Source organism: Salmo salar, chromosome 14 (genome assembly GCF_965601325.2).
Source record: "Salmo salar chromosome 14, fSalSal1, whole genome shotgun sequence".
Taxonomy (NCBI): domain Eukaryota; kingdom Metazoa; phylum Chordata; class Actinopteri; order Salmoniformes; family Salmonidae; genus Salmo; species Salmo salar.
The window spans coordinates 69745801-69760114 of record NC_138304.1 but is presented as its reverse complement, the minus strand read 5'-3'; the positions used below and the strand labels follow the sequence as shown (position 1 = coordinate 69760114).

Here is a 14314-nt window from a genome sequence, read left to right as displayed (position 1 = left end):
TTTATTTATTTCTTCACATTCCCAGTGGGTCAGAAGTTTATATACACTCAATTAGTATTTGCCTTTAAATTGTTTAACTTGTGTTCAACGTTTCGGGTAGCCTTCCACAAGCTTCCAACAACAAGTTGGGTGCATTTTGGCCCATTCCTCCTGACAGAGCTGGTGTAACTGAGTCAGGTTTGTAGGCCTCCATGCTCGCACACGTTTTTTCAGTTCTGCCCACAAGTTTTCTATGGGATTGAGGTCAGGGCTTTGTGATGGCCACTCCAATACCTTGACTGTGTTGTCTTTAAACCATTTTGCCACAACTTTGGAAGTATGCTTGGGATCATTGTCCATTTGGAAGACCCATTTGCGACCAAGCTTTAACTTCCTGACTGATGTCTTGAGATGTTGCTTCAATATATCCACATAATTTTCCTACCTCATGATGCCATCTATTTTGTGAAGTGCACCAGTCCCTCCTGCAGCAAAGCACCCCCACAACATGATGCTGCCACCCCCGTGCTTCATGGTTGGGATGGTGTTCTTCAGCTTGCAAGCCTCCCCCTTTTTACTCCAAACATAACGATGGTCATTATGGCCAAACAGTTCTATTTTTGTTTCATCAGACCAGAGGACATTTCTCCAAAAAGTACGATATTTGTCCCCATGTGCAATTGCAAACCGTAGTCTGGATTTTCTATGGAGGTTTTGGAGCGGTGGCTTCTTTCAGTTTATGTCGATATAGGACTCGTTTTACTGTGGATATAGATACTTTTGTACCTGTTTCCTCCAGGTACAAGGAAACAGGTTGTTCTGGGATTGATTTGTACTTTTCGCACCAAAGTACGTTCATCTCTAGGAGACAGAACGCATCTCCTTTCTGAGCGGTGTGACGGCTGTGTGGTCCCATGGTGTTTATACTTGAGTACTATTGTTTGTACAGATGAACGTGGTACCTTCAGGCATTTGGAAATTGCTCACAAGGATGAACCAGACTTGTGGAGGTCTACAATTCTATTTCTGAGGTCTTGGCTGATTTCTGTTGATTTTCCCATGATGTCAAGCAAAGAGGCACTGAGTTTGAAGGTAGGCCTTGAAAAACATCCATAGGTACACCTCCAATTGAATCAAATTATGTCAATTCTCCTAACAGAAGCTTCTAAAGCCATGACATAATTTTCTGGAATTTTACAAGCTGTTTAAAGGCACAGTCAACTTAGTGTATGTAAACTTCTGACCCGCTGGAATTGTGATACAGTGAATTATAAGTTAAATAATCTGTCAGTAAACAATTGTTGGAAAAATGACTTGTGTCATGCACAAAGTAGATGTCCTAACCGACTTGCCAAAACTATAGTTTGTTAACAAGACATTTGTGGAGTGGTTGAAAAACGAGTTTTAATGACTCCAACCTAAGTGTATGTAAACTTCCGACTTCAACTGTATATTGACTACATCCGTCTTAGATCGCTCATTAATGTCTTAATTGAAATTACAGATATTGCCTCTTATCTGCTCGTCGTCCCCTTATGCCATAGTCTGTACATCTCAATTGTCAGTAGAAACCACATTTTTAAGCAAGTCAGCCATATAAGTTATGTTTTTTTAAAAGGCAGTAAATGAGGCTGAATGAACTGTTTCGCTGCCAGACAGGGCTCCGCTGATAGCCAGATGTAATAGTGGTAAGGTTTCACTCTATGGTGCTGAAAAGAAAGACAGCTTTATGTATTGCCCTAACAGTTTGTGTGCACTGTTGTTCACCGTTCTAGTGCAATTAATTTAATGTTTATTGTTGTGTTGTGGCTTTGCTGGCATGCATCTAAAAAACAAATGTTGAGTTTGTCCCACCAAGATTTACATGCTAAAATCGCCACTGGTGTGTTCACATGATTATTTTGCAAGTTCTGGGTTGGGGACTTCGGGTTGTCTGGCACCCACCCTTATCAGGACCCCACCCTTATCAGAGAGGGCCAGACTAAGGGCAAGATGCATATTAAGATATTTTACCACCCCTGTGTTGCCTTCCAACCAATCAAATGGAAGCTCACTTTCTGTTACATTTATCCACATTCAAATTAAGTGGACACCAATGGTGTGGAAAGAGAAGATATCAAATGTTTATGAAACCTCTGCCTATTTGCTTTCTCTACTGATCTGGTATGACTGCAAAACCTACACCAACACCACATCGGACAAGCAAACGGAATAAATTCTACTCACAGGTAGGTGAGTACTAAGGTGAGATGTTGTTTTAATAACTGACTCAGATAAGATACTATATACTTTATTGGTACATTCTAGATGGAAAAGTGTCTTCTGCTTTTTCCCCAACTCCTCTGATATGACATACTGTAGATTATCTACCAATACACCAATATATTAGATATTATGTTCTATAAAAAATGTGTACTACAAAAAAAACCGGAACCAAAACCTTACAGAGAAAATTCAGGGACATACAGTAGGGAGGACAGAAGTGAGAAAGTTGTTATTTGAAAATAAGAAACAGACGAAAACGCAAGGTCTCTAAAGGTGTTATTTGTTGGCATATCGATATGTTTTGTAAATGTGAAATTTGAAACCTATTTCTCATCTTGTCGTGATATTTTTTTGTGAATCATACTTATGTCTATATGAGTATAAATATTTGGTGTGTATGCACGCGCGCATGTGCGCGTGTGCCTGCCTGCGTGCGTGCGTGTTCAAACTGAGTTTGATAACATAAAGCCACCTTATCCATTTCAACCAGGCCAGTGATCTCATAGACAGCAGCCCCCTAAGGAACATTGGAAGAGGCAAACATGGCAAAATCAAGAAACCACGGTACATCTTGCGTTCTGCAAAACAGTATATACCCTTTTGCTCTTCAGGATTGAGTTCTTATTATGATTTATATATATATAATCATTCAGCCATCATTTTCTAGTGAGTGATAAATTATAGTATTATATTATTTTCAATGATTAAAAATGAAACTATAATTCTATTTTGTGACATCTTTCGATATGTGTTTTTTGATTGACATTTCACCCTTGGCATGTGTGTGCATTGAATCATAAAATATTGACATCTAGAACAAGTAAAAATTACAATTTATTCAGTTTGTACTTATCAGGAGTCACCTGTAACTATATAAAATGTTATAGAATCTTACAAAAATCTTAGCCAGTTATACTTCAAATTAAGCTACATGATAATTAATACATTCAGCAACTCATTGATATTAATTTATTAAATCCTAGTGGGGGACTTCTTGGAGGAGTTCAGAGAGCAGATCATTGCGCAGGTGAGATTATCTGGGCCCATAGCAGACGCTGTGATCTCACAACATCTTATCCCAGAAGAGCTGGCACACAGCGTCCGTGCAGCCCAGACCACACAAGACCAGATGAGGGCTCTGTTTGAAGCCGTAGAGAGAGAGACACCCCAAACCAAACTTGCATTCCATCTGATATTGAGACGGAAAGAGCCTGAACTCATGGACAAGCTAGGTAAGATGAATTCATATTTATAATCTTCGGTCCACCTTATTATAAAAGTGTTGGAACATTCTAGACATGCTCTTCACCATAAATGTATCTGCCATAAAGTTGTTATTAAACGAACAACACTGTTTTTTTTATCAAGACGAGCAAGATTTTGTTGACGGCGGAGATAGTTTTTTTTAGTTTTAAAGTTCATTTCCTGTAATTCTAAACTTTTTATCATGAGGTGTAAAGATAATATCGCTGTTTTAAAGAACGTTTCTGAAATTTCTGAAATGTAAATACAAATTTCATGCAATTCTACAAATTTTGCCATGGGTCAGTGATATTTTTTTGTTGCTGTTTTACAGCTAATCTCCTGCAATTCTACCCATTTTGCCATAGGGTGTAGAGAAATCTTTTCAGCTTTAAACAGGGGTTGGAACCGGTTCAAGGAACAGAACCTAAAACCGGAAAATAGTAAACATTTTCGAGGAACGGAAACAGAACCGGGCATGAAAGTGATCTCTAGTGTTCCGGAACAGAAACATTATTTTAAAAGCATAGGAACTGGTTAATAATGTTCCAAGCATTTTTTTTCAGTCCCTCAAAAAACGCAATTAAAGCACCTAAACAAAGCACTCATTCTGTCACTTAGAACCGTCTGCCTACTAGTTTTCTAGGCTAGTTAAGGATACTATAGTTATCACGTTTCACAGTGGATTTATTACTTACAAAAAGGTAAGACGTGTTTTGAATTCCAGTGTTGCTGGATACACCAACTTGTTAGCTATCTCTGGTCCAGGGCGTTGATCTAGCCTTAGCGTTGAGCCAACTCTCAGACATTCAAAGTTCCTCCATATTAGCTGCTCCTCCGTAGGTATCTAGCTAGTATATAATTATATAATTCAGTGAAGTAATGATAGGCCTACTGATACCCTAAACACATTATAATGCACGTCAAATCATGATGCCCAGCGCTTCAAGCCAAGCCTCAACCATTTCAGTTACATCTCGCGCCCTACACTTGTCTGTCCATCAAGCATGTGAAGAACTACCTTGCCCGTCCATAGAAAGCTGCTCTATCTGCACTGATTGGTGGAATAATATAATGAGCTAAATGTAAAAACAATGTCAATTTCACAAATACTGGTTCCTTGTCAGAATGAAACGATAGGAAAATTATTTTGGTTCCAGCCCCTGGATAATTTCCTACAATTCTACACATTTTTCCATGACTTATACCATGTAATATTATATCTGAATGAGAGTGACAAACAAAATCAATGGGGGACCCCCTGGAGGTCAGGGCCCTTGGTCACCTGCCCTGTGTGCCTAGTCAGTATTCGGCCATGAGTACTACAAGTTTCGATAGCTGGCTAGATTAACTTAGGAATCAAAAAATTGTTAGCTGACATGGCTAATTGAGTGACTGTCAGTGACTGCTATAACAAGAGAAAGACTTCTCATGCACAACCATATTTCGAAATTGTACCTTATATTCTAAGGTTGAGACCTCAAGGTTGAGACCTCAGTAAGTTGAGACCTCAATATGTCCCCCCCCAAAACAAAATAACGTACATTTTTGCATGTCCGCTTTTGGTCACTTCTCTACCATGTTACAGGATAACAGTATGCACGGGGGGATATTTGAAATGCCTAGTTGTTGTTGCAATTCATCTAGCTTCCACATGGGTGAGACATTCTACATGTAGCACCTTTAAGAAAGGCTGCTTTAAAGTATGGCCAGGTGTTCTTTATCTGAAAAAGTGCTCACCTTTTTATAAATGCTATGCTCACTGGTTTGCTTTAAGAAAACTCTGATGTATTGCTCTTCCTCACCCACAACAGAGCAGAGACAACGAAACAGTAAGATGACACAGACAGGATTGGATCAAAGGTATGGAGATACCACAATATTAGAGGATAAGACAACACCAAAACTTGGCATACAGACAAAAAAGGAATCTCTTAAGAGACGAAGACAAGAAACAATGCAAGCAATTGAGGAGATTGAAAAACTTTGGGAGGGGTCAAGAATGGAGAGAAATGAAACTAACTACATGAAAGCAAAGATTAAGCAACAACAAGATGAAATAGAAAGGCTAATGGCTGAGAAACAAGAGCAAAACACAAAGATGGAGCTGATGAGGATGGAGATACAGAATGTGAATGAAAAACTGAAACAGAACATGGAGGAAATAAATGTAGAGAAAGACAGAATACGACAAATGTGGGCTGATGTCCAAACAGAGAAAGACATTCTGGAGAGAAGACACAACGAGACCATTAACGAGAGACAGAGTTTGGAATTGATCAAGTATGAGACATTGAGAGCAAAAGAGGAGATGGAGCACTGCAAGGAAACAACAAAACAAGAGCAGGAGAAAATGGAACAGATAAAGGCTGACATTCAGGGACAGATAGAGGACATGGAAATAAGAATTGCAGAAACCAATCAAGTAAAAGAAAAAATGGAAGCGATGAAGGCCGATGTACACAGGGAGCAAGGTCAGCTGGAGACAAAAAGAGATGACATTAAAAGACAAAAAGAACAATTTGAGCAGATTAAATGTGAGATAAACAAAGTAAAAGAAGAGATGGATCGAAGGTGGTATGAAACTGAAAAAGAAGAGCTTGAGCAGAGAGTTAGGATCCAGCAAGAGAAAGAGGAACTTGCAAATGTAAAAGCTGAGCTGCAGAGAGCTAAAGAGGAGGTTGATCAAAACAGGGAGAAGACGAAGCAAGAGAAGGACCTGGTCAACAAAATTAAAGCAGAGATTCTTCTAGAAAAAGATTCACTTGAGAAGGACAAACAAGAAACATTAAGAAAACAAAAGGAGTTGGAGCAGATCAAGTATGCGATTCAAATGGACAAAGAGGAGATTGAGCAAAACAGAGAGGAAGCAAAGCGAGAGAATGATAAAATGGAACAGAGGGAAGCTGAACTGCAGAGACAAGTGGAAAAGATTGAGAGAAAAATTGAGGAGACAAAGCAAGAAAATGACAGAATGGAAAACGTAAAAGCAGAGATACAGAGAACGAAAGAAGCACTGGAGAAACAAAAAGATGACACCAGAAGAGTGAAGGAGGAAATAGAAAAAAGAAGGTATGAGACTGTCAAGGAGGAGCTGGAGCAGAGAGCTGAAATACAGAGACAGAGGGAAGAAGTGGAAATGCTAAAGTCTGAAATGCAGAAAGCCAAGGACATTGAAAAAATAAGAGAAAACCGAGAGAGAGAGGAAGCCAAAAAGTGGAGTGAAGAAGTAAAGCGACAGAGAGATGGGATCAAACAATTGAGAGCTGAAATTCAGAAGGAAAAATACAACGTGGAGAGGAAAAAGCAAGAGACAATGAGAGAGAGACAAGAATTGGAGAGGATTAATTTTGAAACATTGAGAATGAAAGAGGAGAATGAGCAAAGCAGGGAGATCACAAAAAGAGAAAAGGAGCAAATGGAGCAGATGAAAGTTAATATACAGAGACAGATAGAAGATATAGAAGATAAAGTTAAAGAGACACAACAAGCAAAAGACAAAATTGAAGAAATGAAAGCAGAGATACAGAGACAACGAGAAGATTTGGAGAGTAGAAGGGAAAAGACAGAGAAAGAGAGAGAATATTATGAAGAGGTTAAGTATGAGATAATTCAATTGAAAGAGGAAATGGAAAGGAAATGGTGTGAAACAGAGAAAGAAGAGATGGAACAGAGAGCAAGAGCACAGCAAGAGAAGGAAACACTTGAAAGGTTGAAGGAGGAAAAACAGGAAGTGCAAGAGGAGATAGAAAGAAACAAGGTGGAAACGCAACGAGAAAGAGAAGACCTAGAAAAAATTAAAGCCAGTGTAAAAGACGAGAAAAACATTGCAGAGAAAATATCAGACGAGGCCAAAATAAAGAATGAGAACTTAAAGGAAATAGAGCGTAAACTTCAGGAAGAAAGGGAAGACATCCAGAGGAGCAAGCAAGTCATAAAGCAAGAGAAGGAAGAGATCGTAGAGATGAAGGCTGAACTCCAAAAACAGATGACAGAAATAAAGAACCGTGTGAAGGAGGCAAACAGAGCAAAATATGAGGTGGATCAGGCAAAGGTGGTCGTACAAAAAGTGGAGTCCCAGCTGAAAAAGCAAAGAGATGAGGCTGGAAGACTAAAAGATGAAATTGAGAAACAGAGATATGAAGCAGTGAAAGAAGAGCTTGAACAACGAGCTGAAATCCAAAGAGAAAGAGAAATCCAAAGAGAAAGAGAAATGTTGGAGAAAATAAGAGATGAGATACAGAGAGCTAAAGATTCCAAAGAAATACAGCTTCAGAACGAAAAAGGGGACTTACAAAAGAAGATGGATGAAACAAAGCAGGAGAGGGAGATGCTTGAGCAAATTAAAACTGAGGTTTTGTCAGAAAGGGCCATATTGAAAAGACAAATCCATGAAACAGCAAGAGAAGGAGACGACTTGGAATTGCTTCGGTGTGAGACCCTGAAGAAAAAGCAGGAGTTTGAGAAAAAGAAGGATGAAGCTGTCAAGGAAGAGCTTGAACTGAGAGCTGAAATGCAGAGAGATAGGGAGGAGATAGAGAGAACCAAGAAGAAAATAGAGAGGGAGTTAAAACAAGGCAGGGATGCCACAAGTCTAGAGAGAGACGAAATTGAACGGATGAAGGTTGAAATACAGACCCAGCACGAGGAAATGACAAGATCCATTGAGAGGACAAAGCAAGCCAGAGATGTGATGGAACAGGTGAAAGATGAAATTCAGAGAGAAAAAGAACTTTTGGAGAGGATAAAGGAAGAAAGCAATATGGAGATGGGTGACAAAGACAGAGTGAATGCTGAAAGCCAGAGATTGATTCTAGAGGTGGAACAAACCAGAGAGGTGTTAAGAAGGGTGAAAGAAGAAATGGAACAGAGCAAGGAGGAGTTAAAAGGGGAAAAGGACAAACTCAGACTGATGAAGACGGAGACACAAAAAAGAAAAAAAGAGCTGGAGCAAAGGATGGAGAAGATCATGCGAGAGAGGGATGAGTTAGAACTGGTGAAGTCAAAGATACAGAGACAAAATGAAGAGCTGACACAGAAGATGGAAGATGGAAAGACTGAGAGTGAAAACATGGAACAGATGAAAGATGAAATTGAGAAACAGAGATATGAACAACGAGCTGAAATCCAAAGAGAAAGAGAAATGTTGGAGAAAATAAGAGATGAGATACAGAGAGCTAAAGATTCCAAAGAAATACAGCTTCAGAACGAAAAAGGGGACTTACAAAAAAAGATGGATGAAACAAAGCAAGAGAGGGAGATGCTTGAGCAAATTAAAACGGAGGTTTTGTCAGAAAGGGCCATATTGAAAAGACAAATCCATGAAATCACAAGAGAAAGAGACGACTTGGAATTGCTTCGGTGTGAGACCCTGAAGAAAAAGCAGGAGTTTGAGAAAAAGAAGGATGAAGCTGTCAAGGAAGAGCTTGAACTGAGAGCTGAAATGCAGAGAGATAGGGAGGAGATAGAGAGAACCAAGAAGAAAATAGAGAGGGAGTTAAAACAAGGCAGGGATGCCACAAGTCTAGAGAGAGACGAAATTGAACGGATGAAGGTTGAAATACAGACCCAGCACGAGGAAATGACAAGATCCATTGAGAGGACAAAGCAAGCCAGAGATGTGATGGAACAGGTGAAAGATGAAATTCAGAGAGAAAAAGAACTTTTGGAGAGAATAAGGGAAGAAACAATAAGAGAGAAAGAACCCTATGAAAAGGTCAAGTATGAGCTAAACAGAGTAAAAGAAGAGATGGAAAAACTCTGGGACGATGTACAGAGGGACGAACAGGAAGAGAGAGCCAAACTGCAGAGAGAAAATGTGGAGTTGAATAAGAGAATGGAGGAAATTAAGAAAGAGCTTAACCAGATTGAAACAATTAAATTTGACCTAGAGAGACAGAGAGATGAGATTGAAGCAAGGATGGAGAAGACAAAGAGAGAGATGGACCAGCTGGAACAGACGAAGGCTGAAATACAAAGACAGAAAGAGGACATTGAAAACAAGATGACAAAAACAAAGAGTGAGAAAGATGAGATGGAAAGGATCAAATCTGAGATACAGAAGCAGAAAGAGGAAATTGAAAACAAAATGCAACAAGCAAAGACAGAAATGGATGAGTTGAAAAGTGTGAGGGAAGATATTCAGAGACAGAGACAAGAGATTGAGAGCATGATGCAAAAGGCCAAGAGAGAGATTGGAGAGATGGAACTAGTGAAGACTGAGATGCAAAGGAAGAAAAAGGACCTTGAACAGATGATGAGAAAGACTATGAGAAAAAAGGAAGAAATGGAAAAGATGAAGGAAGAAATAGAGAGAGCTGAAGAAGAGATGGAACAAAGAAGGGAAGAGACCAAAAGGGAGAGAGATGCAATTGAACAGTCGAAGGCTGAAATAGAAAGAGCAAAAGAGGAACTGGAGATTTGTCTGGAAGAGAGCTTTAGAGATATTGATGAGAAGGAACAGATGAAAGATGAGATACAGAGATTAATCCAAGAGGTAGAGCGAACCAGAGAAATGGTACGACAAACAAAAGTGGCAATGGAAAACAGGATGGAAGAAAGCAATATGGAGATGGGTGACAAAGACAGAGTGAATGCTGTAATCCAGAGATTGATTCTAGAGGTGGAACAAACCAGAGAGGTGTTAAGAAGGGTGAAAGAAGAAATGGAACAGAGCAAGGAGGAGTTAAAAGGGGAAAAGGACAAACTCAGACTGATGAAGACAGAGACACAAAAAAGAAAAAAAGAGCTGGAGCAAAGGATGGAGAAGATCATGCGAGAGAGGGATGAGTTAGAACTGGTGAAGTCAAAGATACAGAGACAAAATGAAGAGCTGAAAAAGAAGATGGAAGATGGAAAGACTGAGAGTGAAAACATGGAACAGATGAAAGATGAAATTGAGAAACAGAGATATGAACAACGAGCTGAAATCCAAAGAGAAAGAGAAATGTTGGAGAAAATAAGAGATGAGATACAGAGAGCTAAAGATTCCAAAGAAATACAGCTTCAGAACGAAAAAGGGGACTTACAAAAGAAGATGGATGAAACAAAGCAGGAGAGGGAGATGCTTGAGCAAATTAAAACTGAGGTTTTGTCAGAAAGGGCCATATTGAAAAGACAAATCCATGAAACAGCAAGAGAAGGAGACGACTTGGAATTGCTTCGGTGTGAGACCCTGAAGAAAAAGCAGGAGTTTGAGAAAAAGAAGGATGAAGCTGTCAAGGAAGAGCTTGAACTGAGAGCTGAAATGCAGAGAGATAGGGAGGAGATAGAGAGAACCAAGAAGAAAATAGAGAGGGAGTTAAAACAAGGCAGGGATGCCACAAGTCTAGAGAGAGACGAAATTGAACGGATGAAGGTTGAAATACAGACCCAGCACGAGGAAATGACAAGATCCATTGAGAGGACAAAGCAAGCCAGAGATGTGATGGAACAGGTGAAAGATGAAATTCAGAGAGAAAAAGAACTTTTGGAGAGGATAAAGGAAGAAAGCAATATGGAGATGGGTGACAAAGACAGAGTGAATGCTGAAAGCCAGAGATTGATTCTAGAGGTGGAACAAACCAGAGAGGTGTTAAGAAGGGTGAAAGAAGAAATGGAACAGAGCAAGGAGGAGTTAAAAGGGGAAAAGGACAAACTCAGACTGATGAAGACGGAGACACAAAAAAGAAAAAAAGAGCTGGAGCAAAGGATGGAGAAGATCATGCGAGAGAGGGATGAGTTAGAACTGGTGAAGTCAAAGATACAGAGACAAAATGAAGAGCTGACACAGAAGATGGAAGATGGAAAGACTGAGAGTGAAAACATGGAACAGATGAAAGATGAAATTGAGAAACAGAGATATGAACAACGAGCTGAAATCCAAAGAGAAAGAGAAATGTTGGAGAAAATAAGAGATGAGATACAGAGAGCTAAAGATTCCAAAGAAATACAGCTTCAGAACGAAAAAGGGGACTTACAAAAAAAGATGGATGAAACAAAGCAAGAGAGGGAGATGCTTGAGCAAATTAAAACGGAGGTTTTGTCAGAAAGGGCCATATTGAAAAGACAAATCCATGAAATCACAAGAGAAAGAGACGACTTGGAATTGCTTCGGTGTGAGACCCTGAAGAAAAAGCAGGAGTTTGAGAAAAAGAAGGATGAAGCTGTCAAGGAAGAGCTTGAACTGAGAGCTGAAATGCAGAGAGATAGGGAGGAGATAGAGAGAACCAAGAAGAAAATAGAGAGGGAGTTAAAACAAGGCAGGGATGCCACAAGTCTAGAGAGAGACGAAATTGAACGGATGAAGGTTGAAATACAGACCCAGCACGAGGAAATGACAAGATCCATTGAGAGGACAAAGCAAGCCAGAGATGTGATGGAACAGGTGAAAGATGAAATTCAGAGAGAAAAAGAACTTTTGGAGAGAATAAGGGAAGAAACAATAAGAGAGAAAGAACCCTATGAAAAGGTCAAGTATGAGCTAAACAGAGTAAAAGAAGAGATGGAAAAACTCTGGGACGATGTACAGAGGGACGAACAGGAAGAGAGAGCCAAACTGCAGAGAGAAAATGTGGAGTTGAATAAGAGAATGGAGGAAATTAAGAAAGAGCTTAACCAGATTGAAACAATTAAATTTGACCTAGAGAGACAGAGAGATGAGATTGAAGCAAGGATGGAGAAGACAAAGAGAGAGATGGACCAGCTGGAACAGACGAAGGCTGAAATACAAAGACAGAAAGAGGACATTGAAAACAAGATGACAAAAACAAAGAGTGAGAAAGATGAGATGGAAAGGATCAAATCTGAGATACAGAAGCAGAAAGAGGAAATTGAAAACAAAATGCAACAAGCAAAGACAGAAATGGATGAGTTGAAAAGTGTGAGGGAAGATATTCAGAGACAGAGACAAGAGATTGAGAGCATGATGCAAAAGGCCAAGAGAGAGATTGGAGAGATGGAACTAGTGAAGACTGAGATGCAAAGGAAGAAAAAGGACCTTGAACAGATGATGAGAAAGACTATGAGAAAAAAGGAAGAAATGGAAAAGATGAAGGAAGAAATAGAGAGAGCTGAAGAAGAGATGGAACAAAGAAGGGAAGAGACCAAAAGGGAGAGAGATGCAATTGAACAGTCGAAGGCTGAAATAGAAAGAGCAAAAGAGGAACTGGAGATTTGTCTGGAAGAGAGCTTTAGAGATATTGATGAGAAGGAACAGATGAAAGATGAGATACAGAGATTAATCCAAGAGGTAGAGCGAACCAGAGAAATGGTACGACAAACAAAAGTGGCAATGGAAAACAGGATGGAAGAAAGCAATATGGAGATGGGTGACAAAGACAGAGTGAATGCTGTAATCCAGAGATTGATTCTAGAGGTGGAACAAACCAGAGAGGTGTTAAGAAGGGTGAAAGAAGAAATGGAACAGAGCAAGGAGGAGTTAAAAGGGGAAAAGGACAAACTCAGACTGATGAAGACAGAGACACAAAAAAGAAAAAAAGAGCTGGAGCAAAGGATGGAGAAGATCATGAGAGAGAGGGATGAGTTAGAACTGGTGAAGTCAAAGATACAGAGACAAAAGGAAGAGCTGAAAAAGAAGATGGAAGATGGAAAGACTGAGAGTGAAAACATGGAACAGATGAAAGATGAAATTCAGAGAGCGGTTGCAGAGATAGACCTGGCAAGGGAGGAGATACAAAGAGAAAAAAGGATGATCAAAGAGGACAATGCAAAGAAAGTGAAGGTATGTACCGAATTATTGTGTTACATATTTTTTACAAGACTTTTAGGGCCAACATCCCAAAGATTGGTTGTCAAATTTGTTGTGGAAAAATCTCTGATTCACATGCAAAAATCTCTGATCTCTGCTAATTACACAAGTCCAAACTCAAAATAAATCAACACAGGAATTGAAGTAAACAGAAACTTGCAATTTTTTTATAATGCCATCAATAAAATATACTGAAAAAAAATATGAACGCAACATGTGAAGTGTTGGACAAAAAACGTATTTCTCTCAAATGTTGTGCACAGATTTGTTTACGTCCGTTTGTGAGCATTTATCTTTTGCCAAGATAATCCAAGAAGCTGATTAAACAGCATGATCATTACGTAGGTGCACCTTGTGCTGGGGACAATAAAAGGCCACTCTAAAATGTGCAGTTTTGTCACACAAGACAATGCCACAGATGTCTCAAGTTTTGAGGGAGCGTGCAATTGGCATGCTCACTGCAGGAATGTCCACCAGAGCTGTTGCCAGATAAATGAATGTTAATATCTCATAAGCCGCATCCAACGTAATTTTAGAGAATTTGGCAGTACATCCAACCGGCCTCACAACCGCAGACCACGTGTAACCACGCCAGCCCAGGACCTCCACCTCTGGCTATTCACCTGCGGGTTGGTTGGACAGCCATCCGGACAGCTGATGAAATTGTGGGTTTGCACAACCAAAGAATTTCTGCCCAAATTGTCAGAAACCGCGTCAGGGAAGCTAATCTGCGTGCTCGTCATCCTCACCAGGGTCTTGACTTGACTGCAATTTGGCGTCATAACCAACTTCAGTGGGCTAAGGCTCACGTTGATGGACACTGGCACGCTGGAGAAGTGTGCTCTTTACGGATTAATCCCGGTTTCAACTGTACCGGACAGATGGCAGATGGCATCGTGTGGGTGAGCGGTTTGCTGAGGTCAATGTTGTGAACAAAGTGGTCCATGGTGGCGATGGGGTTATGGCATGGGCAGGCAAACAAGAAAATAAGGGAAAGCCGCACACTCTAAGAGCTCAGATGCAAAAATGTAATAACCTAATAACCAATGTTTCGACAGCAAAGCTGTCTTCGTCAGGGTA

The 14314-nt window shown here is 39.9% G+C and overlaps 1 protein-coding gene across 1 annotated transcript in view; it reads left to right on the top strand.

Annotated features, from left to right (window-relative positions):
* Window positions 1-2040: 2040 nt before the first annotated feature.
* Window positions 2041-14314, top strand: part of LOC106596609 (uncharacterized) — a gene marked incomplete at its 3' end in the record, with an annotated part of 32576 nt that continues 20302 nt past the window's right edge. The window contains exons 1-4 of the mRNA XM_014187881.3: window positions 2041-2223; window positions 2735-2808; window positions 3228-3476; window positions 5301-13207. Of these exons, the coding sequence (XP_014043356.3) occupies window positions 2787-2808; window positions 3228-3476; window positions 5301-13207 (8178 nt within the window). The remainder of the gene's footprint in view (window positions 2224-2734; window positions 2809-3227; window positions 3477-5300; window positions 13208-14314) is intronic.